General features: G+C 44.9%; 2 protein-coding genes across 2 annotated transcripts; both read left to right on the plus strand.

The window, feature by feature from the left end:
• Positions 1 to 463: 463 nt before the first annotated feature.
• Positions 464 to 11,900, plus strand: tbc1d24 (TBC1 domain family, member 24). Its single transcript, XM_012837148.3, has 7 exons — positions 464 to 782; positions 2,935 to 4,057; positions 5,207 to 5,365; positions 7,883 to 7,946; positions 10,226 to 10,321; positions 11,034 to 11,310; positions 11,702 to 11,900. The coding sequence occupies exons 2-7, from the start codon at positions 3,054 to 3,056 to the stop codon at positions 11,854 to 11,856; spliced, it is 1,755 nt and encodes a 584-aa protein (XP_012692602.2). The 5' UTR covers positions 464 to 782; positions 2,935 to 3,053; the 3' UTR covers positions 11,857 to 11,900.
• A 4,139-nt stretch (positions 11,901 to 16,039) lies between these two features.
• Positions 16,040 to 24,368, plus strand: atp6v0cb (ATPase H+ transporting V0 subunit cb). Its single transcript, XM_012837124.3, has 3 exons — positions 16,040 to 16,317; positions 22,750 to 22,933; positions 23,201 to 24,368. The coding sequence occupies exons 1-3, from the start codon at positions 16,248 to 16,250 to the stop codon at positions 23,403 to 23,405; spliced, it is 459 nt and encodes a 152-aa protein (XP_012692578.1). The 5' UTR covers positions 16,040 to 16,247; the 3' UTR covers positions 23,406 to 24,368.

Genomic DNA, 24,368 nt, shown 5'->3' on the forward strand with positions numbered 1-24,368 from the left:
GCATTAAGCATATCTAAGTCCTTCCCCATCTCTTCTGCCTTTGCTACGTCTTCAGCTTTATGTTTGCTTTTAAAAGAATAAAACAATAAATTCGCAATAAGATAGCATTTTGGTCCACTTTAATGTTTTTCCAATGTATGCTATAAGAATGTATAACACTAAATGAACAAAGCAGCCCGTCAAAAAAAGACTAAAACACGCGTTTGCATCGTGCTGTGGGTAGGCCTAAGTAAAGCAAGATTGAATTCAATTAACTGTAATGACTATCATGTGTCTGATCGTGTGTGGGTGGCGCGCTTTCCATCGGGACAAAGCTGCGCGTTGTCAGTGTTGCTATGGGAACTTCCTCTGAGAGTAGCACTGAAGATTTTTACAGGAACACGAAGGAGTAAACAACCTCTGACAAGTCAGGTGACAGTCTCACTGACCTTGCCTTTTTGTTAATTTTGGACCATGGGCCTAGCTTATTCATGTCATCGTTGTGTTTTATTGTAGGTAGAGTGAGCGATAACTTTTACTGTCCAGCTTGACAGTCCCGTGTTTTGTTGTAAACATACGTTTTATTAGCCGAGTATTGAGTACGCCTGCTTTATGTGTCCTTTTGAAAGTGTCATTCACTTGCAAACGACTGGATTGCGTTCAGTTCAGCGCACTTCGCTCCGCCAGATGGGAACGCCTCGCGCGCACACATGGCATATCATTACACGATCGTATGACATCACTGCGCATGCTCCAATGACCCTAACCTGAACACTATCTCCAGCTTGAAGACATCTGACCAGGTAAGACCTATTTCCTTCATGTCGACGTGCATAGAAGCATATCGTGATTAACACGCAGAGAGACACATGCAAATGCACAGACTGTCATTTGAAAGCTACTTTTTTTGTCGTGTTTGTAGGCATTTTCAAGAGAGCTGTGGTACAGCTTTACCAGCCACTGAAGTAGGCAGTCAACCAGCTTGCTAGCCTGCTAACGTTACAAATCTGTCGCTGTCTTAAGCTATTCGCCGAAACAAGTCTCTTGCCGCGTATCTGGACAGCCTCTGATCATTCGTGTGACGATTGAATGACAAAGCGATTGAGCATTATTCGGTTTTCAGTGACAACCTCGATTATCAGGTGTGAGCTAGTCAGCTCAACCCCATTCATTGCTGGTGAAGCGTAGCTTTCGCACCCATATAGACAGTCCCAGCCCACTCTTTAGTCTTGCTGTCACGTCAGTGGTGTCATTGCCTAATGTTACAGGTAACAAGCAAGCTATATAGTTGTGTTAGTAAACACTTGTCAAGCTAACGCTATATGTCGTCCCATAGCAGCTAGCAAACATTATAAGATTGGACACAACTGACTTATCCTAGTAAGCTAGCTAATACTAATGCATCGTATTTATATGTCAGTAAAACCAGTGCTCATCTTTTAAGAATTCTGTTTGTACGCACCTTACGTTAGTTAGCCACACGCAAACTTGCTAGCTCACTTGTTACACTATGGGTGTCAGCTAATGTCTCTGGCTAAGTACAGTCATACCATCCTTAAATATATATTGCGCAACATCAGCGAGGCAACGTTTTATTAACTTGTTTTTGTATAGTATTGCAATAAGTTAAGTTCAGTTACAGAGCCACCTTTAACTTTGCAAATTGTATGCACGCTGGTGAATGAATCAGGCGGGAACTTGCTTGTTTGGAAAACGAGAGGCAAGGGAGTCTTTGACAGGCAAACCACCGCCCCCTTAGTAAGAGGCTTAGGTCTATGCTAAACCTGGGGTCTTCTCGTTTGCGCAGCGAGAATACAGTCAGGGTAAATTGTCATCTGTCTACAAGAGATTAGATGCAGGATAATACATGTGTACTTTACATGTCACGACAAATGAGATGAGAGGTCCTCCTTTTCATTTCCTGTGTATGTGTCTGTTTGTGTGCTTGTGCATATGTACTTGTCGAAGTCTGTGTGTTTGATAGGATAGAATCAAGCAAATCCTCAAACGATAACTTGAGCCAAACCTATCCTTTTATAAGGTTAGTGCTTGGATCAAATAATGGGGGTCTTTGTGGAAGTCTGAGAGATTATGAGGGGAAACATGGTGAAATACAGAGACAGAGAGAGGGGAATGGAGGAAGTCAGGGAGAGTGGGGTAAGAGAGCGAAAGAGAGAATTTCCTGTCAGTAAAAAATCGAATTAGTATAATTGCCTAATGCTGTTTTACTGTAGCCAGCTTGTCACAAGCATTTGCTGTGCTGATACACACAGCACAGACATACAAACACACTCACACGCACACTGACATAAACACTCTCATACACACAGAGACACACAAACACTCTCACACAGACATACAAACACACTCACACGCACACAGTCTTGCACACAGACTGTCTTGCATGCCTTCACACTCACAGGGTCCCTTACAATAGACCAGTGGTTCCCAAACTTTTCATGGCAGCCCCTCCTTTGACAATGAGGAAAACACAACAGTGCAAAGATTGAGACACTCATATAGCTTATTACCCATTTTATTAAAAAAATAGATAGCCTTCAGCTGTTTCAGCATTGTTTCTACATTTCAACAGTTAAATAGTTTAATTTGATTTAATCAATCAGTTAATCTTAAATATTTTATCAGAAAAATATTTTTTCATTTTATTTGATAAGAGGTCTTGTTTAAAATAGATTAAATCTGGCCGGATCAAACAGGTTACGTTTTTATGTATCGTTCCATTATTTTGGGATGGTTCATGTTAGGCTAGCCATTCCTTCTAACGTAGCCTGTAGGCTAAACGGTGGGCTCTGACCGTATTCTATAAGTAAAAAGTAGTTTAGAAACTCATCACCAGATAGATTAGTTGCAGGCTGCTGTTCGGTAAGACAGCTGGTTATTTGAATCCCTGCAGTATGTCTGAGCTTTTTGTCCTCATCCCCCTGCTTTCTCCAGGGATGCTATGGGCGGCTAGCTGTCCCTCCTCTCTCTCCTCCTTCGCCTGCCGAGTGGCTGCAATCTCTGCAAAGTTTCAGCCCCATATCTGTCAGCCCTGGTGACATAAGCCTCTAGCCATGGCAGAGGAGGACTATGGCCGTTACGTGGACTGGACCCAGATGGGTGAGGGGGCAGCAGCAGCAGCCAGCGCCAGTCCAATGAAGGGCGACGGCAAGGTTGACCCACGGGAGCTGAAGTCCCAGGCACGCTCAGGGGTCTGGGCCAGGAGCCACAAGCAGCGGGCGCTGGTCTACCAGCAGCTGGTCCGTGCCATACCCTGCCGCACGGTCACGCCCGACGCCTTGGTCTACCGCGACCTGATGGGGGACGGAGGGGGGAAGCGCCAGGCCTCCTCGCTCCCGCTCCCAGACTTTGTGGACGACACACCGGTGCCGTCCTACTGCCTCAAGGCGGAGGCGGTGGGAGCGGCGCATGCGGTCATCTCCTGCGTGGCGTCGCAGTTTCCAGACATCTCCTTCTGCCCGGCGCTGCCCGCCGTGGTGGCGCTCCTGCTGCACTTCAGCCCCGACGAGGCGCGCTGCTTCGAGGCCGTCAGTCGCATGCTGGCCTGCAACGAGCCGGGGCGCCGCCTCATGGACCAGACCTTCCTGGCCTACGAGTCGTCCTGCATGACCTTCGGGGACCTGGCGCACAAATACTGCCCGGGAGCGCACAAGCTGGTGGTGGCCACGGCAACCGACGTCCTGGAGGTGTACTCAGACTGGCAGCGCTGGGTGCTGGGCGATCTTCCCTTCCCCCACGCGGCCCGTGTGGTCGATGTGTACCTGGTGGAGGGCTACAAGGTGCTGTACCGTGTGGCGCTAGCCCTGCTGAAGTTCTACCGCAAGCAGAAGGCGGCGTCTGCGGGCTCCGGGAAGCCGCCCCCGGCTCAGCAGGAGTCCTCCGTCATCCGAGCTGACATCCAGACCTTCGTCAAGGGCATCGGCTCCAGCGTCACCCCTGACAAGTTACTGGAGAAGGCCTTCTCCATCCGCCTGTTCAGCCGCAAAGAGATCACGCTGCTGCAGCTGACCAATGAGAAGTCCCTGCAGCAGAAGGGCATCACGGTCAAACAGAAACGGTACTTGGAGGCATAACAAATCAGCTGTGTACTATATGTTGCATTGATAACATCTCAATTATGATAATAATGCAGGTTTAATACATAGTGCAGTTAAGAAATTCTTAAAATGCAACCGATTAGTTAATATATCCATTATTTGAGACATTCATTGAAGTTGTTGCTGAGTTGAATACTTTCACTGTTTTATTATGTAATTTCACATTTTTGCTTACATTCTTTTCCTCTTCCTCTTTCTTGTATGGTGTATTTTTTGGGTTGTTGGTCAAATTGCATACACCATTTTTGGCACTTCATAACTCCCTTTTCAACTTGTAGTTGAGTGTATCTGTGTGTGAGTGTGTATCTGAGTAGTGAGGTGTGTGTGTGTGTGTGTGTGTTTATCACTTTGAGCAGTGAAACGTGTCAGGGTGCATCTGTTTCTTTTCACAGCTGTTTGGTGTTTCTCATTATTTCTTCATCACTTTATTTCCCCACCCTCCTGTTTTCCATCCTGTACTCATCTGTCTGCTCCTGCATCCTGTGCTCTCAGGTGGTAGGTACTGCTCTTCCTCAGACTAGTGTACTGAGTACTTACACATGATAGCTGCTCTTCCTCAGACTAGTGTACTGAGTACTTACACATGATAGCTGCTCTTCCTCAGACTAGCACACTGTTCTAGCGTACTGAGTACTTAAACATGATAGCTGCTCTTCCTCAGACTAGTGTACTGAGTACTTACACATGATAGCTGCTCTTCCTCAGACTAGCACACTGTTCTAGCGTACTGAGTACTTAAACATGATAGCTGCTCTTCCTCAGACTAGTGTACTGAGTACTTGCACATGATAGCTGCTCTTCCTCAGACTAGCACACTGTTCTAGCGTACTGAGTACTTAAACATGATAGCTGCTCTTCCTCAGACTAGTGTACTGAGTACTTGCACATGATAGCTGCTCTTCCTCAGACTAGCACACTGTTCTAGCGTACTGAGTACTTAAACATGATAGCTGCTGTTCTAAGATGGTGTACCCACACCTTTTATGTCATATGAGTGCCAGACATGTCTCACGTTTAACTAGGTTGCTCTGCTCTTTTATTTCATGCCATCTTTTCCGTCCTTACACCCCCTTTCTCTCTCTTATGCCCCCGCCGCCTTTCTCTCTCAGGCGTAATGTGCAGCTTGCAGTGAATGCGGATAACTTCTCCTCCGAGATTGTCAGTGCCAAGGAGATAAGGGATATCTGGTCCTGGATCCCTGAGCGCTTTGCTCTGTGCCAGCCAGAGCTGCTGTTCACCACGTCAACGCATGGCTGCAGCCTCAACAGGTCCATACACAATACAGCTCCTACACTACACAGACACAATACAGCTCTTACACTACAGACACAATACAGCTCTTACACTACACAGACACAGACACAATACAGCTCTTACACTACACAGACACAGACACAATACAGCTCCTACACTACACAGTCACAATACAGCTCTTACACTACACAGACACAGACACAATACAGCTCTTACACAGACACAGACACAATACAGCTCTTACACAGACACAGTCACAATACAGCTCTTACACTACACAGACACAATACAGCTCTTACACAGACACAGACACAATACAGCTCTTACACAGACACAGACACAATACAGCTCCTACACAGACACAATACAGCTCCTACACTACACAGACACAATACAGCTCTTACACTACACAGACACAGACACAATACAGCTCTTACACAGACACAATACAGCTCTTACACAGACACAATACAGCTCTTACACAGACACAGACACAATACAGCTCCTACACAGACACAATACAGCTCCTACACTACACAGACACAGACACAATACAGCTCTTACACAGACACAGACACAATACATCTCTTACACAGACACAGACACAATACATCTCTTACACAGACACAGACACAATACAGCTCCTACACTACACAGACACAGACACAATACAGCTCCTACACTACACAGACACAATACAGCTCTTACACTACAGACACAATACAGCTCCTACACTACACACACAATACACCTCCTACACTACAGACACAATACAGCTCCTACACTACACAGACACAATACAGCTCCTACACTACACAGACACAGACACAATACAGCTCCTACACAGACACAATACAGCTCTTACACTACAGACACAATACAGCTCTTACACTACACAGACACAATACAGCTCTTACACTACACACACAATACAGCTCCTACATTACACATAGATAGACACCTCACTCACAGGTACCCTATAACCCACCCCACAATCACAAAGTGATTTTCATACGTGATATGCCATCTGTTGTGGGGTGTGTGTGTGTGGTGGCCTTGGAGCACTATGCAGAGAGGCAGTCCGGGCAGGACAGTTATTGGGTTGCAGAGCTTCACTTGCATACCAGACATGACTGCATGCGTTGGGATTTGATTAAGGTTGGGTTGGAGGAGTCACCTGTTTTCTCAGGGCTGTTTAAATTCGTTTACAGTGAGGTCACTCTAAACACGCTGCTCTGCCTCCTCCTGAGAGCTAATGCTGTGTACGTGTTGGTAAACAGGCCCATTTTAGAGATAATATTCAGTGTACTTCAGCTAGCTCAGTTGACCCAACCGCCAAAGTTCATCATGTAAAACAGTCCCCCACCTGCACACACACACACACACACACACACACACACACACACACACACACACACACACACACACACACACACACACACACACACACACACACACACACACACACACTGGGCTGGAAACTTCAGCTTCAGATTAGGAAATGTTGTGAACAGGAAAAACTGTTAAAAAGGTGTGCTCCTGTCCTTCCCTCCTAACCCAGACTGGCAGAGAGACTGTTTTCCCAATATTTCAGAGTGGCCTGATGCCTGATGTTCTTGTGTGAGTCTCCAGTTCATGATGTCCTACTCCTCAATCTCTTCGTTCTCCCTTGGAATCAGTAGTTGTTATAACCATTAATCTTAATGTAAATTAGAAGAATGATTTGATTTATTCATAGAACAACATACTAGAGACGATCGTTTAAATACTCAGACATTGTTCGAACCACAAGTGTAATTCAGTTTCTATTAATCTACGGTTAATCTATCTAAACATGATACAACGTTGAAATCAGGCAACTGCTCTGACATGTTTAATAAAGGACCCGTTTAACGACAGACCAATAGGATTGTTCAATAATTAGTCACTGTGACATATTAGGTGTGAGGTTATAACTATTAAACAACAACAAAAACAACAACAGGCCTACTTGTACTTGTGTCTACAAACAAGAGCAGAACCATTGATCAGAACTCTTCGATCACTATGCTAAATGCATAACTCTCCAACAGAAACCACTTCTCTCTGCTGCCTGAAACGCCTTGCTGGAACTCCAGCCCTTTTCCTTTGTTACAAGATGACGTATTCTCGTAACACAATCCTTATTGCCCGCCTAGAAGACAGAGGGTGAACAGAGATGTACAGTATGAGAAAAATGATGTGTTTTTGGAACACTGAAGCATTTAAATCTATTCTAGCAGACCCCAAAAATAAAATAGTGAACATTGATAATAATAGGTACCCTTCAAGCTTAGTCAATGTTACTGAGAACAAAAGCACATAAACTCTGGGTAATCCTCAAAGAGATTATTAAATGATCGCACTAGGCCAAGATTCGTATGTGTTTATACGCACACACTCACGTGTGTGTGTGTGTGTGTGTGTGTGTGTGTGCCCGTGCACAGGTGTGTGTATGTGTTTCTGAGGGTGTGTTTGAGTAACACAAGTGTTGGTGTGATCTTTGTGTGCAGGTTCTACTCCCACACTGAGGGCCACGAGCCCACCCTTCTCCTGCTGCGCACCACAGAAAGAGAGGTGAGGTCATTCTGCACCGCAGAACTCACACACAGGAGTCACTGACACACTCACACACAGGAGTCACTGACACACACACACACACACACACACACACACAGGAGTCACTGACACACACACACACTCAGGAGTCACTGACACACTCACACACAGGAGTCACCGACACACACACACTCATGAGTCACTGACACACTCACACTCAGAACCAGTTCTCTGAGCTGGGCCTCACTCATGAGTCACTGACACACACACACCAAAATGCCCTTGTGTTTTGTGCCATAAAACACAGGTAAATGCCAGTCATTTTGTTTGTAGGACATTTTGCACTTAAAGTGTGTTTTTTTTTGTGCTAAACTAAATTATCTGACTGAACTGCGATGAAACACATCAATGTTGGTATTAATATTGACAAAATTACCATTATTCATGTACCATTTATTTTTATAAACATCTGCATGTCATGGCTTGAGAATGCCTTCTACTGTTTAAAATCACCCTGAACCTTGCACAGCCTATGCTGACGTAGAGTCAACTGTTTGGGGACTTGGGACTTTACGTTGTTCATAAAACTCAGCCCCTCCACGCTACCCCTCTTAGCTCCTTGCCTGCTTCTTAGCATTTTGCAATGGGTGGGTGAGGTTAGGCTCAGAGCTGGGGTTACATTTTAGTTACATTTTAGATATAGACTAAATGCTAAGTTTGGGAATTCCGTACAAAGGTGATAGAATCTAATGAGCACACCTTGAATAATGTACCGGAAGACATATTCAGGAGTCTGGAGTTTATTTCAGCGTGGAGATACCCTCTAAATGTGTTGCTCAGAGAATGGCCTACCTGACAATAAGAAGGTGTTGACATTTATACCATTCAGTCAGGTGGGAGAATACAGAGGAGCGGTGATGAGACTTTATAGTGTGCGGTGATGAGACGTTATAGTGTGCAGTCTTAAGTTTATGGCGGGAAGGGGAGACAAAGGGGATTTGACCTATTGGGGAGCCGGCCCTCTGAGGGGGTGTGAGGACGGAGGACGAAAGGTGAAGGAGAAGGGTTGTTCAGAGCGTGAAGGAGGCTGTCTGGGGGGAAGGAGTTCAAATGCAAACAGGAAAACCTCAATCCTCACAAAAACCTTTGAATGCTAAGAATTCTGGTCTCAGTTATTTGCTTTACAGAGATACAAAATAATGTTCATGTTTGGCACAACAGGAAAACGGCAATATTCCGTTCCATCATTAAGGGTTTAACAGAATCTATGCAATATATGTCCAAATCATTATTCATTAATGAACATTTGTAATGATATCTATTCAGTGCTAGAGCCAGTCGGTCTTGCAGTCTCACTAGCTGGGTTTCCATCCAACCCATCCACATATTCAAAGCGTATTCGTGATCATCAAGTCTCAAAAAGTCTCTGCATGTTTCCATCCGCTGTTATGGGAATTCAAACTGGCCACTCTCAAGGAAGGAGTTCTGAACAGCTGTGGGATGAAAACGTATGGTTGTCAGGGCAACATTTCAGGGAAACACCTTGTAAAATAGCAACAAATTCGATTTGATGCGATGGGATAAACCCGTTTCCATCAACTTTAGTTGCAATGTTAATCTACCTCCTTCCACATATACATTTTTGATTCAACTGTTAGATCTTATGCTAATTTTAAGCATTTCCACTCCGGATTTCCTTTTCGAATGGTCAAAATTCGCATTAACAAGTTGGATGGAAATCCATCTAATGCTGAGTGTCCCTGTTGATCTTGCTCCCTCCCTGTGCTCCTGTGCACCCCCCCTCTGGCGTCACCTCTCTGCTGGCATCCTGTTTGTGTGTGCACCCTCGCCTCTGTCTAGTCTGAGTGTCTCTCTTTCTTTGAAAGCAGTCCTGTTCTGGCTCTGTGCTGCATACCAGTCCACCCAAAAGGGATTGAGCTTAATTCAGTTATGGCTTCTTGTCATGGAGGCCTGTGATGGAGTAATTACATGCTGACCTATGGCTTTGAAAGGTCTGTCTCCGTGGTAACGTCAGATTTCTGTCTCGTTGTCTCCTGCATAGATATGACCTGACTGACCTGTGAGAGAGTCATAACTATTTCAAGACAAAACAGGCATCGGGTGTTTGAAGCTAGACGAGCATGCTTGAAGTTGTGATGTGTTTATCACGGCCAACTTGGTTTTGTTCACCTGCATAGGAGAAAACCCACAATAAACTTTGCTGTTAATTCCAGTTTAGATGTTTCTATCTCTGAAGGAATGAGTTGACAGTCTGGCCACTGGGTCTTTTTTTGCAGGTGTGTGGAGCCTTTCTGTCCACTGATTGGGAGGAGCGGAAGAGAGGAGGGAATAAGCTCAGTTTCTTCGGGACAGGAGAGTGTTTTGTCTTCAGGGTGAGTACTAGCCCAGTTGAAATGGTCATGTTTTGTATTTTTTCATGCTTTTCTCATGTTTTCACCTTTTAGCAACATTACCTACAGATGTCTGTCGGATGATGCTGATTATGTGCTGAAACTTAAATGAGAATGAATTGATGGTGTATATGGGCAGCAGGTGGTGCAATTTCTCAAGTATTTTTATGCTAGAATTTGAAGCTCATTGTAGTTTTCTAAATTCGTCTGGAAAATTAGAAAATATAGATATAGGTTTTCATAATTATGACATTACCTGTAAAATATTGTTTTAGACATATTAATACATTTTAAAAGTGTATTCTTCTGTCTGATGATTGCTTTGTATTGTATTCTTGAAATCAAATTGACAAGATGTACAGGTGTGTGTGTGTGTGAGTGAGAAAGAAAGAGAGTACACATGTAGATCTATGTAGGTCATGAAGATATCTGTGTCTGGTGTGAGATATTGGATACTCTGTGTACTTATTTACCTGAGCAACCGCTTAGCTGACACCTTATCCTTGACATGCAAAAATATACTTACTCACACGCTCTCTCACACACACACACACACGCTCTCACACACACACACACACACATACAGCTCATATTTACAGGAGAGCGGGGATGTAACAATACCTGTAAGCTGTAAGCCTTAGATGGCTGCTCTATGTGTGTGTGTGTGTTTATGTATTTGTGTGTGTGTGTGTAGATGAAGCCAGAGATGGAACGCTACGAGTGGGTAGTGATCAAACACCCAGAACTGGCAAATGCTGGGCAGTCGCAGAGCTTGGACCTGGTAGACGAGGACCCGCCTGACAACGATGCCAACTCCAACGCTGATGGCCACACACACACCCTCCCCGTGGAGCCCACTGGCCCCAACCCCTCGGAGCGCCTCTCCCCCTTCCTCTCGGCCCGCCACTTTCATCTCAACTCCAGGAACACCTCCATGTTCATGGCCGGGAACTTTGACTCCATCATCATCGGTAAGTGGGACCAAAGAAGCTCCTATAAAGCCTTCTCAAAACCAGGAAAGGATACTGTAACGTTGAATTTGCCTTTGGTGAATAAATATGTTTTTTAAACTGATGGCGTTTTTGGAGGCCATGGAACCTATGAAACCTAAAGGTGATGAGACGCGGAGCAACCTTTTGAGACATGATCCCATGACCAGTTCCTAGTGTTCTGATTCGATGATCACGACAATCACTAAAGATTATAGCTCTCCAGTTTCAGATTTGTTGCCCAATGTCAGTGGGAAAGTGCCTGTCATTGCCTGGCCACATTGCTTAAGACGTTGCCCTATATATAATCACCATCTGTGTTGTAGCTCCTGGTAAGCGAAACCATATAGTGATGCTGATTTTCCCCCAACAGGTGGAGGTGAGGGCAATGCGCTCTACATCGACGCTGAGCTGAACCACGGTCGCTCAGGCCGCTGCACCACCTTCGATAACCCCCCACTCTGCACTGAGAGCTTCCAGGTGGCGGTGCTGGAGGTGTGGGGCTTCCAGGACGCCATGGCCGGCTGAACACACACACACACACACTCACACACACTCACACACACACATACACACTCTCACACACACACACACACACACACACACACACACACACACACACACTCACACACACTCACACACATACACACACTCACTCACACACTTGCGTGCATGCATTATCAGGCCTCTGGAAGTGTTAGCATTGTAGTTGTTGCTACCAACCCAATCCGTCCAACATCAACAAAGTCTATATCAGTGTTTCTTGCTTTTTATTTATTTTAGAAAAGAAGCAACATAATCATTTAATTTACTTTGTTATTATTGGTGTATTTTCTAATAATTTTCTATTATGTTGTCACATATGACACACTGGCCTTACTGTTATTGGAAAGCACTCTAACATTTGTTTAGCCAGCTAACTAATTCCATATGGGTTTAGAGTCATTTGACTGACTTGATTGGCACAACGCCACCATCTGCATTGCCCTTCCCTGTAAGAGAGTAAGGCAAGTGTGTAATGCTGTGTTGGCATGGCAGAAAGAACCGTAACAGGGCTTGGTGATCATATATTTTCATCATTATCACTTTATGGAATCCGTCCTGCTCAGTATCGTTCATATTGTGATATACATATATATATATATATCAACTTCCCCTGATCCCCAAAAAGTGTCATGTGGCATTGGCTTTTGTTGAAGAGAATATGCACTGTTCTCAGTTCACCTCTGTTTGAGAATGTTAATCTAATAAGCTTCACTTTTTCTGCCAGCTGTTCAAATGGGCCAGAGCTGTCCTCTGAATTGAAAATGGGAAGGTGGACACTGAAATGTTTCTTCTTCTTTTCAACATGTTCTTCCCTAATGTTGTGGTTGTTGGTGCTATCAAATGATCCAACATAACATCAGGTCACTTTACCCTGTTCTGAGTTCTGAAGCTCACACCGTCCAATGTGTGGTGATCACACTTATCAGGGTCCTGTTTAAAAACAGTTTAAACGCTTTACAGTGCCACAGTCTTGAAATGACAAAGTATCATTTAAAGCTCTCTTTTTAAGATGCTTCTTAAGAGTCTTTCAGATTCGATGAGCTTAACACTACAGACATTCAGGCGTATTGGTCCCTTGTTTTTGGTAGTCTTAAACATAATATTGCCATGTAGATTTGTTAAAATATATTATTTTATTATTTTCGTATTTTGTTTTTTACTGTCTTGCGGTTCACCTGAGTTCTTGGTAGTGAAGACGTCCACTGTGAAGGTAGAGCCTGTTGGCAGGTGTATGGCGTTAGGTTTCTGGGAGAAAATTAGTGTTCTCTCTGCTTATGAAACAGAGTTTGCTCCATCCAGCTTCTCTCTTCTGTGCGTATCAGCCCAGCCAGTGTTGCACAGTCTGCCATTGTGGTGACTGGGCACCAAAGGCCATTGTGTTTCTATGCTTGCTGTTCACTTTTCCAGCTACGCCTGGGTGCTATAAGTTCTCTGTACATAGTGTCTTGTTAGCATAATGAAGCTCTTCTGTGTGTAGCAGGTGTGTCATTTGTGAGCGTGTTGATGGTATGTATGTATGTATGTGTGTGTGTGTGTGTGTGTGTGTGTGTGTGTGTGTGTGTGTGTGTGTGTGTGTGTGTGTGTGTGTGTGTGTGTGTGTGTGTGTGTGTGTTTATTCATATGAGAGGGATATGGCTGGAAAAAGAAAAAAAACTGAAGGAAAGTTAATGGGGTTCCTGCTGAAAATTACAGCCCACTACTCATCTCCCTCTCTGCTGTACTGAAACAGACTGAGATCTGTGGCAAAGAGTGGTGCTGTGATTCAGACCAGCACAGAACTCTCAGTCCCCCTGTGTGGTTCTAACCTGTGCATCTTGGGTGTTAGATGGATTTTTATTTTTGAGGTGCAGCAGAGACTTGCTGCTGTTCTGCCCTCTCCCTTGTGGAAGCCGTCCTGTGAAATAATGCAGCTCTTCAGAGAAGCTCTTCACTCTTCATTGTGTAATGTGTTGGATTCTAATGTCGTGTGAGCTCAAATCTAGCTCTGTGTGTGTTGCATAAGAATGACTGTAAAATGGTCTGCCATCTGCACTATGTATTGGTGTGTGTGTGTGTGTGTGTGTGTGTGTGTGGTGTGTGTGTATGTGTGTGCGTGTTTGTATGGGTGTGATGTGTTCTCCAGTGCAGTGTTAAGAATATTATGTTATAATACTCAGCTGTTATGTCAAATATGCAGTAAATCATTTAATCAAAGATGAATCTGTTCACTTGTTTTTTGAAATATACAAATTGTTCTCTCTGATGGTTATTACTGTCTGTCTTTCGAGATAACTGATTACATTTTTATGATAAATTATCACCCCGAGCACTACAAATTCCTTAAAAGTAAGATGCCTCCCCAGCTTCGTGTCCTTGACATCACTTGCCACACCCACTTTGCAGCCTACGTAAACATCCGAATGCGGAGTAACTGAGGGCGTAAAATCCTCTTACGAGAGACTGGTAACATGGGTTATTGAAGCCTTCCGCTTCTCTTATTTGCGTATTATTCGCCTGATAACCAGCCTGTCGGCTGTGCCTTTGGCTTATATTGCTATCCCGCAAACACTCGTGGATGCCTGCATGCCTATGCTGCATGATCTTACTCCCTCCCTCCCCTCCCAGAGGATATCCATAGGTTTACGTTAAACCGGTTTGTGGCCACGATATTTAAAAACGTGGTAGTCACTCCTCACTCTCTGCAAATCATCTTATTTAGACTTCCCATTACAATTATTTATTCATCTTGACTTTGCATGAGGGTTAGACAAACAGGCTATTCGTGGGCCTCGTGTCTACCCTACTTTGAGCTTGTGTGTACGCATGGTTTATAGAATTAAGATGAGAAACATGCTGTGACAACTCACTGGTGTGTCAACGTTTATCTCTCCACTAATCATCCATCCTTCCAGCCTATTTGGGTGAGTGTGTGAGGGCTGTGAAATTGCTCGATATCCAGACTCATGCGCTAAGATGCTTAAGTGTTTAACCCTGTGTGTCGCGGGCAAGATTAGGATGGGATCAGGAATGGTTTCTCAATGGTTATAGGACAGCCTTAGGTCTACACAGGAAAGATAATTGATAGCCCACACGGAAAGAAACCATAGCGTAACATTCCTTGAAATACTTACCAACCAGTGAATCTGACTAATGAATCAGCCTACCTCTTCCAAGTGTGTATTTCACTTAAAATTACAAGGGCTAAATAACCCCTGGATTTAGTCAGGACAGAGCGGGCATCATATTGCATAACAGCTTTCTCGTTCATTCACTAACTTGGGGGGAGGGGGGTGTGTTTGCTTTCTTCCAATGACCTTCACGTGTGCTCACTATGCATATGGTGAAGCCTCTGTTAAAGGAATAGCTTGGGTCCACCTGTGAGGAAGATATTTACAACTGAGTAAGGGGACATGTGATGCGGATGCAGGAGTTGCAGTGAGGAGCGATAACCTCTCTGCTAAACTAGAGGTTGGGGGATGCGGTCCCTGTGACACCCACGCGGTCACTCATCTCTCTACTCTTGCTTAAAGCAGTACAGCGGGAATCTCCTCGCCCTCCCCCATTGCGTGAACCTCTTGCACGCGCTCCTCACCAGCTTCATGTCGCATCTGACTGGACGAATGCATTCAATCGTCGTAGCGCGACCAAACAACCCATGTGCATTAAAATCATATGTTTATTTTTGACGTGAAAACAATTCATTAACATGCATGTCATAGGCCATTGCTATCTATTTGCATCCCGAAAAAACGCCCCTTGTGTAAATAATTTATGGCAAAATAATAATAAAAAAACATACATTTTGGCGGCATGTATTAAGCAGCGAACTGTAACTCGCATGAAGATAGGTAGTGTAATCCTAGGTTAATATTGCGTGTGTCCACACCCTCACAGTCATCCTATCATTTTATTCTAGCAAGGAATTGCTTTAATATCAAAGGGAAATCCTGCAGCGGAGTACACCAAAATCTATATGGTTGGGGGATGACCTTCAACATGTAATTCATATGAAGACAGTACAGTGAATATGAAATGCACCCATTATGTCGTCATTATCTAAGGAGTTACTTTATACATTCATTTTGATTACAACTGCGAACAATTTACGTTTGCTCTACCTCAATCATTTTTGCACACCCCCACTAACAACCGATTGGTCAAGTCCCTATGTCTTGTCAGGTGATACTTTCCCCATCGCCATTTTGAGCTGCTGTACCGGGAGTCTAGCAGGAGAGTCGTGACCAGTCCTTTTTACTGCCATATAGGTGTCCTGTCAACGTTGTCCCGCTCGAAAATTCACTTAAGAAGACCGTGGCCTTTCGTAGTTGAAAGTACCAATTTAAGGACACTTGCCTTTAAGTATTTTTGTATTATTTTGTATTGTGTGAGCAAGAATGTCTGACAGTCCCGAATACTCCCCGTTCTTTGCTGTGATGGGCGCATCAGCGGCAATGGTTTTTAGTGGTATGTACATATATGTAATTGTTTTTAACCTTGTCATTGTCTTTTGTCATGAATGCTTTGATGTCATACATTCATGAATTTCTCGTGCTATAGTTTCAATGTGGGATTGTGCGTGGTTTTCTTACTGTATTGGTGACGTTTATGCCAACGTTAACTGAGTACGCACTGGCAAGCTAACGTTAGCTAGCTATCGAAAGTAACATTATAAACACCATCTGCACTATCCCTGCCACGCTACCTAGCAACAGGCTAACCTGGTAAAATGCTAGCACGCTAGATTGTAAACTAAGGTTGAGACGCTATTTGTTCGTTTGCTGCTGTTGAATATAATCGATGGCGTCGCACTGCCAGCGATTGCCACCGGAAACCGTGTTGGTAACTGCTGAGCAGCTGATTGTCAAAGCCTGTTGAGACTAGCTGGCTTGCTATGGTTTGGTTTGCTAACTAGCATATGTGACGATCCAGACTGTCAGGTGTTTTGTTAGTTAGATTGCTATTTCTTTGCTGTCGAGCCTTTTCTGCACTTCTGATATGCCTACTAATTAAGCGCGATGAACCCCTCGGAAACCATCAGATGGTTTTCCTTAACATTAGCTAGTTAGGTTTGATGGTAACTTAACGCAGGGTTAGTGGTTATCCATGGAATGTCATCCATGAAGCTTTTGTGCTGGTGACGAAGAATAAACTTAGCTAGCCGTAAATGTTCTTTCACTTAATGAATACATGTGCAGTTAGATAGCTAGCCAAGCCATTTGGTTCGCATGTTCTCTAACGTCAGTAGCAACTTGCCAATGTTCATGCGTTTTGTTAAAGGTAAACTACCATTCTGTGATTCCCCGCCCTTATAGTGTGTGACTACATAGATACCTAGCTACGTACTTGCGAAGGTGTCCCAGTTTTATCGAAATGTCAATATTTATTGAGGCCTCAACTTTCTCCTGTGAGCAAAATGTAGTCCAAATTATAGTTAGGACTTAGTATAACGTGAAACCAATTGTCTTCTGACAATATCCCTGGGTTCCCTACGGATATTTGTAGGCCATCGCACCAATCTAACTGATTGTAGTATATATCTCGCATTGAATTTTACGTCCTCATACAAAGACTGGGCTATTCAGTATCTTTAGAGAGGATGATTTGATTTTTGATTTTCCGCACCCACTGGCATTTTAACTGGGAGACGTTAAAATGTTGAGTGTGACAGTGCTGTGAGATTTGACAACGTGCCACAGACGAGATGATTGGAATATTGACTAACTGCTAATTGGTTTGGCCAGTTAGTTGAGACCCAGTGTAGAGCATTTTGATGACTTTTAGGTACTGTGGCTTGTAGCATAGCAGTGCTGCCTGTCCTATGTAACATTTCTCTGGTAAGGCAGAGTGACCGAGAAATAAAGTACAGGGGGGTTTATGCCTTACTCCTGGGTTTCATGAACCACATGTTCCAAGATACAGAGCTACTCCAGTCATTTGATTGAGACAGAAAACATCCTTGCTGACTTATGCATAAATTGTAGGGTTTAAAATATGGCACTTTAGCCTTATACTCTCACGACTGAATGGGTGTCGTATGCTGCGCTTTCATCTTTCTGCTCAGTGGGTGTTTGCCACTGATGGCCCTGGAGGGCTGCAAGGCGGGGAGGAGGTGCGCTGAGACGTGCCGTGGGCAGAGCAGCTCTTGACACCTCACCAGTCAGGTGATCAGAGGTGATGGAACGTCACAAGGATCGTGTCATGTGACAGAGTTCATGCCACCTTCCACTGATGGTTGCACTTGGCTCTGTCAGATTACTTAAACTGCACAGAATTGGGTGCTTTTGACTCCAATCTTGTGTTTTTTGTGTATCAGGATATGAATTCCCCTGGTGGGGTTTTTACTATGGTTCTATGGAGTTCAGAGGAGTAAGGAAACGCATAGGCCTGCACTTGGAAGACTTCAACTCAACGGCTAATATGTGTATAAATGGTTGGACAGGAAGGGTGCAGGGGGTGCCAGTGCCCATGTGCGTTTGGCTCTGCGTCTGTCAGTGACTCACCCTGCTGTTCAAATTGCTCACTGTAGGGCCATCTCTGACTCAGTGTTTCTGAAGAAGGAGATGGAGACACAGGCCTACATGTGCACAATTTTCTGATGACCTTTCAAATCTTACACCCGATCTTACACTAGACCCTCATATTGCCCGAAAAGTAACGCGTTACTCCACCTGGCCTTCGGCAGAAATGCCGTGTTCTGAGGGCCTGCACTGCACCTGCTCGGTAGGATTACAACCTCGCACTGACTGCATGCGTACATTCAATTCATTAGGAAGTCAGTGGCAGAATTTTCCAGGATATTTATCGGCTGTCTGAGTCAGAAGCACATGCAGTAACAAACGCACTCTCAGAAACCTGCCTCTTCCCCAACCCCTGGTTAGGTTTTTTTATGTTCTTCCCCATCTCCATAAAATGCTTGGGAAAAAGAAACCGTCAGAAAAGAAGCTTTACTCTATCATGTGATGTGAAATGACTTGGGTGTTTGTTCTCCGCTAGGTTGGTAAGGATGTGTTTGTTCAGAATGGACAGATTGAGGTGTACACAGGCAAGAGACAGGACATCCGATAAGAACAATCCTAGTTCATGGGTTGCATTTGTGTATGCGTGTCTTTTTGCAGTGTTTAATATGACCTGTTCACAGCACTGTTTCACACATTTCTGTTAACGGCAGAGGGAAAGCATGAGGGGGCGAATAAAAGCTCTGTACTTAAACCCAGGATTAGGATTAAATCATTTTTGATGCTGCCTCTGGGATTGTCCATCAGCATCCATCCATGTCTCGCATGCATGAACACGCACTGTTTGTGTTGAGCCTCCCGCCGTATCTCTTGTCTTTATCCAGATACCTCTCAGGAATCTCCCTTGATATTCAGATGGGGTTGAATCAAACCCAGGGCCCAATAGAGTGGCTTTGTCAGCTTTCTGTCTTGCCATCTGTGATTGAGACCCTGTTGTTTGGCGTCAGTGGCCATAGTGGCTGACCGCTGAGGGAGGCATGAGCATCTGGGTGGTTTAGATCAATAGGCGATCTACAGTCACTCCAGTGTGTCCCCTGTCCAATGTGAAGGGTGGTGGACATTGCATTTAGTGGCTTCGGCCAGTTAGCATGGGCTGTTTTGGTGCGGAGACCATTTTTCCCTTATAGGCTGGCTTTAGTGATGCAGGACTGTGGCCAATCATAAGGTGTTTGCAACTCTGGTGATTGGCTCTTCATATTTTGGTGCAATAAAATGGGAATCATTTCTGGGCTGAAGCAGCTGAGTGAGTGGGGGTGGTAGTCTGTCACCATCTCCAGGTCTAATGCCTCCATGGGTTGGTCACATGACAAGTGAAGTGGGGAGATGCCATATACGCTCACGTAAATGTGTAGGCCTAGTTGCCCCGGTTAGGATATATGAATCATCCTATTGCAAAAGGCATCTAACCATAATTTATGATAGAAAGTGTTGTCTCACTACCATCTCTGTTCAACCGGCGCAATTTCCCTGTAACAATACTGCATTCTGTCTATCTGTCTTTAACCCACACATACTTTAACAGAATACACAAGATTGCTCTGATACCTATATACAATCTATTGATTTACAAAAATCAGTTGAGTTTTGTAGACAGAGAATGCACATTTATGTGTTGTGTGCTTGTGCACTGCTGTCCCTGCAAAGGAGATGGTTACTGATGTTGAGTGTCTGTGGTAATGATGACTAGATGTCTCTTTTCATCGATAGCTTATATGTGTGTTCTGCATCTCTAGTTTTACCTTAATGTTCGCCAATGCAGGTTTGGTCTAAAACTGAACTTGTTCATACCTGTAGACACCCTGAAGAGAAGTCCGGTGCTTTTTATCCTTTTATCTATGGATTTTGCTTCTAGTCATACTTTAACAGTTGGTCTTGGAGATCAGAGGTAGTCCTCTCTCTCATTCAGCCTGTGTGGGTGTATTGTCTCATGACGCAGACCCATCTTATTAAGGCCACTTAGACTGCACCGTGCGTAAGAGGCACAATATCTCTCTGCGCTGACTTAATTTACTGAGGGTGTGTGAGTCAGCGAGGCTGGTGGCCGTTTGCCATCTGCACTCAGGAAACCATGTCTTCACCTCAGTCGGAAGCCATCTGTCACAAGGACAGGACGGGATGGACACGCACACACACGCACACGCACACACACACACACACACACACACACACACACACACAGACTTCTGAGGAGGAAGATAAATCTTGGATAAAGGGCAAGAACTAGAGATGGATGTCGAGTGTGCTGTGTGCTTCCATCCTGTTTGACCATGGATTATTATTGTCTTGTTTGGAAAAGTGATGGTAAAATCCTTATCTAACCTCCGAGTGACAGCATTATGCTGCGCTGCAGACCGCGCAGCTTCAATCAGCTAATGAACATCAGCCTTGCTGCCAGATCCATATGCTCCATCAGCACGCTTCACTGGACTGGAGCACCTGTCTCTTTACACTCTAGTATTTGCAGTGTTTTTCTGCGACTGTGCTTGGATATAAAATAAAGAATGTCTCTCTCTCCTTCTCCTTCTGTCTTCTATCTTTTGGTACCCATCCCATCTTTCTTCGTGGCTCTCTATTCTTAGCTCTCTCCGCTTGAAGTAAAAAAGCTGATTCGGCACAGTGCCTATCGCCCCTCCACTGCATCCCTCCCTCCTATTTCTTGCTCTCTCATCTCTGACGTCAGCCCCTGTGTCTGCCCTCTGAGGGAGCGACTGAGTGAGGGACTCTGTGATTTAGAGCACTGCAGGCCTCTCACACATAACACTGGGGTGCAGGCCTCTCACACATAACACTGGGGTGCAGGCCTCTCACACAACACTGGGGTGCAGGCCTCTCACACAACACTGGGGTGCAGGACACTCACACATAAAGCTGGGGTGCAGGACTCTCACACATAAAGCTGGGGTGCAGGACACTCACACACACATAACACTGGGGTGCAGGACACTCACACACACATAACACTGGGGTGCAGGACACACACACATAAAGCTGGGGTGCAGGACACTCACACATAAAGCTGGGGTGCAGGACACTCACACATAACACTGGGGTGCAGGACACACACACATAACACTGGGGTGCAGGACACACACACATAACACTGGGGTGCAGGACACACACACATAACACTGGGGTGCAGGACACTCACATAACACTGGGGTGCAGGACACACACACATAAAGCTGGGGTGCAGGCCTCTCACACATAAAGCTGGGGTGCAGGACACTCACACACACATAACACTGGGGTGCAGGCCTCTCACACATAAAGCTGGGGTGCAGGCCTCTCACACATAAAGCTGGGGTGCAGGACACACACACATAAAGCTGGGGTGCAGGACACTCACACAACACTGGGGTGCAGGACACACACACATAAAGCTGGGGTGCAGGCCTCTCACACATAAAGTCTGATGGCCAGACACCCTGTTGCATGAGAAGCAACCAGCTGTGTGTGATGTAGATCTGGGCTGAGTGAGTAGGGTTGAGAAATGATCGCTGGGCACGGCTATTGAAACCACAAAAACTAGCTCCCATTAAAATCCATTGCATTGGTCAGGTTTGTTTTTCTGTATTTCCTAGAGAAATATCTCAACACACATTTGTTCAAATTTGGACACACTCAGGAAACGCAGGACAATATGTTGCACCTAATCTGGTGCCTTAAATGCTCAGCAAAGCAGACATGTCAGCATGCGTCATCACTTCTGCAAAGGCATGGGATCCCCCAGCCCCACTCCTCAATGACTCACTCTTCTGTATGTTCTTGTTTTGACCCACAGTCGAACCAAGCTGAACTCTCTTATCACAGTGTGGACATCAGGGCCTTGTTTGACTAGGGCATCAAGGCCATTGATAACTCAAAGCATGTGTTGTTCAAATCAGTAATGCAATTAAGCCTTTATGCCTACTGAAAATGCAAGTGTTTGTGTGTGTTTGCCCATTCGGTTCTAGCCTCATACTTCTAGAACTGCGAGTGCACTGCATGTGGTGGCTGGCAAGCCTCGTGAAGGTTCGAGTAGCTTCCATTTCAATAGTAGTTCTTTGAAGAGCCCTGCATTCCGGGCAGCCCTGGTGGTTTCTCATGCTGAACTCGTTCTGTTGGTCCTGTGTGAAGAGCCCAGTCAGCACACACCTCTTCCCCTTTTAATCAACTGAAACCCAAAGCCACAGCCTCAACTCTCTCTCGTCTGCTTTGTCTCTGTCTCTCATCTGTCTCCTACTTCCTCCATTCCTTCTGGACGAGGGTGTACTTAGACTTCTATTGATCGCTGTGGTCTGATGTGTTGTGTGCTTCAGTGGGTTGTTTTTATACATGAAACCAATTCTCCCTCTCTTTTTCTCTCTCTCTCTCTCTCTCTTTCTCTCTCTCCCCTCTGTAGCGCTGGGCGCCGCGTATGGCACGGCTAAGAGTGGTACAGGCATCGCTGCCATGTCGGTGATGCGCCCGGAGCTCATCATGAAGTCCATCATCCCGGTTGTCATGGCGGGTATCATAGCCATTTACGGGCTGGTTGTGGCTGTGCTTATTGCCAACAACATCTCAGAGAAGATCACCCTCTTCAAGTGAGTGCCTGTTATCTACCCCTCAATTTGATCTCTCTCTCTCTCTCTCTCTCTCTCTCTCTCTCCTCCCCCCACATTCTTTCTCCATGTCTGTTTACATCTCTGGCCTTTACTTCCTCACTCTCTTGTACTGGTTTCCATCTCCTGTGCTTAGTTCTGTCTGGCTTTGTAACATCACTACAACCACAGTCAAAGCCACTGGCACTACGCCAAAGCCCACAGCCACAGAGGTCAACCACTAACCCTCTTTTGTGTGTGTGTGTTTAGGAGCTTCCTGCACCTGGGCGCAGGGCTGAGTGTGGGTCTGAGCGGTCTGGCTGCAGGCTTTGCCATCGGCATCGTAGGTGACGCAGGCGTCAGAGGTACGGCCCAGCAGCCCCGCCTCTTCGTCGGGATGATCCTCATCCTCATCTTTGCCGAAGTGCTGGGACTGTATGGGCTCATCGTGGCTCTCATTCTCTCCACAAAATAAACCACAATTCCCACCATCCTTTGCTGCTGGGAGGGATGGGAGGGACATGAAAATTCTAGGAGTGGGAGAGGGAAGACTGAGCCTGATTTAAACAAAAAAGTGTAAAATGTGGGGGTTTAAAAATCTAAATATTTAAAGAAAAAAAAAAGCTCCATTACAAATATGGTCTTTAAATGTGTACAGTTGTCTTAATTTGATAGTCAACTTCCTGTAAATGCGCAATGTAGTGGTTTCTTTTTTTTTTCTCTTTTTAATTTTGTCTCCTGTGTGTAAAAAAGAAAAGAAAAAAAAAAGAAAGCATAATTCTTCTCTTTCCCAACCCCCTCCTCTCGCTCCTCTGTCCCAGTGGTCAGGCTTTGAGGTCCAGCTGTGTTCTTCCACGTCACAGACTGATGACTTCACATCTGACTGCTTCTGTCTCTCTCTCGTGGTCATCTCCTGTGCTAGAGGGGTCTAATTTGTGTGCTCCATCTTACAAGGGAGCCGGACCTTCTCAGTGCAGGGGTGGCCATCAGTAAACCGAAAAAAAAGATCTTATCTATATGTGGATGAAATGAAATGAATTGTATGGAATAGTTATTTTGTTTATTTTTTTTTGTCATTTTTCCACTGATTTTATTTATATAAGATAATGAAACTGTGTACAAATGGAGCAAAGATATTTGGAATCCCCTTTAGTACATATGATGTATACATATATACTACGATATACATATGATCGATAACTATTAGTTAGCAATCTGCACTGTGGGTTAAGTGTACCGTGATTGGACATCTTATGGTTGTGTAAACCGGTTCTTCTGAGATTGACGCTGGTGTGTGTCCGTGGGACTGGCAGTGTGTACGTTTGATGTGTAACTGTATTGACTTCTCGCACACGTGTGTTTCTCCTTTAGTAACTGCTGTCTGGTTGTATTAAAGGTGTGTGTGCCCTGTTGTGGCTCTCACAAGTCTAATTTCCAA

This window comes from Clupea harengus, chromosome 23, assembly GCF_900700415.2.
Source record: "Clupea harengus chromosome 23, Ch_v2.0.2, whole genome shotgun sequence".
Lineage (NCBI taxonomy): Eukaryota > Metazoa > Chordata > Actinopteri > Clupeiformes > Clupeidae > Clupea > Clupea harengus.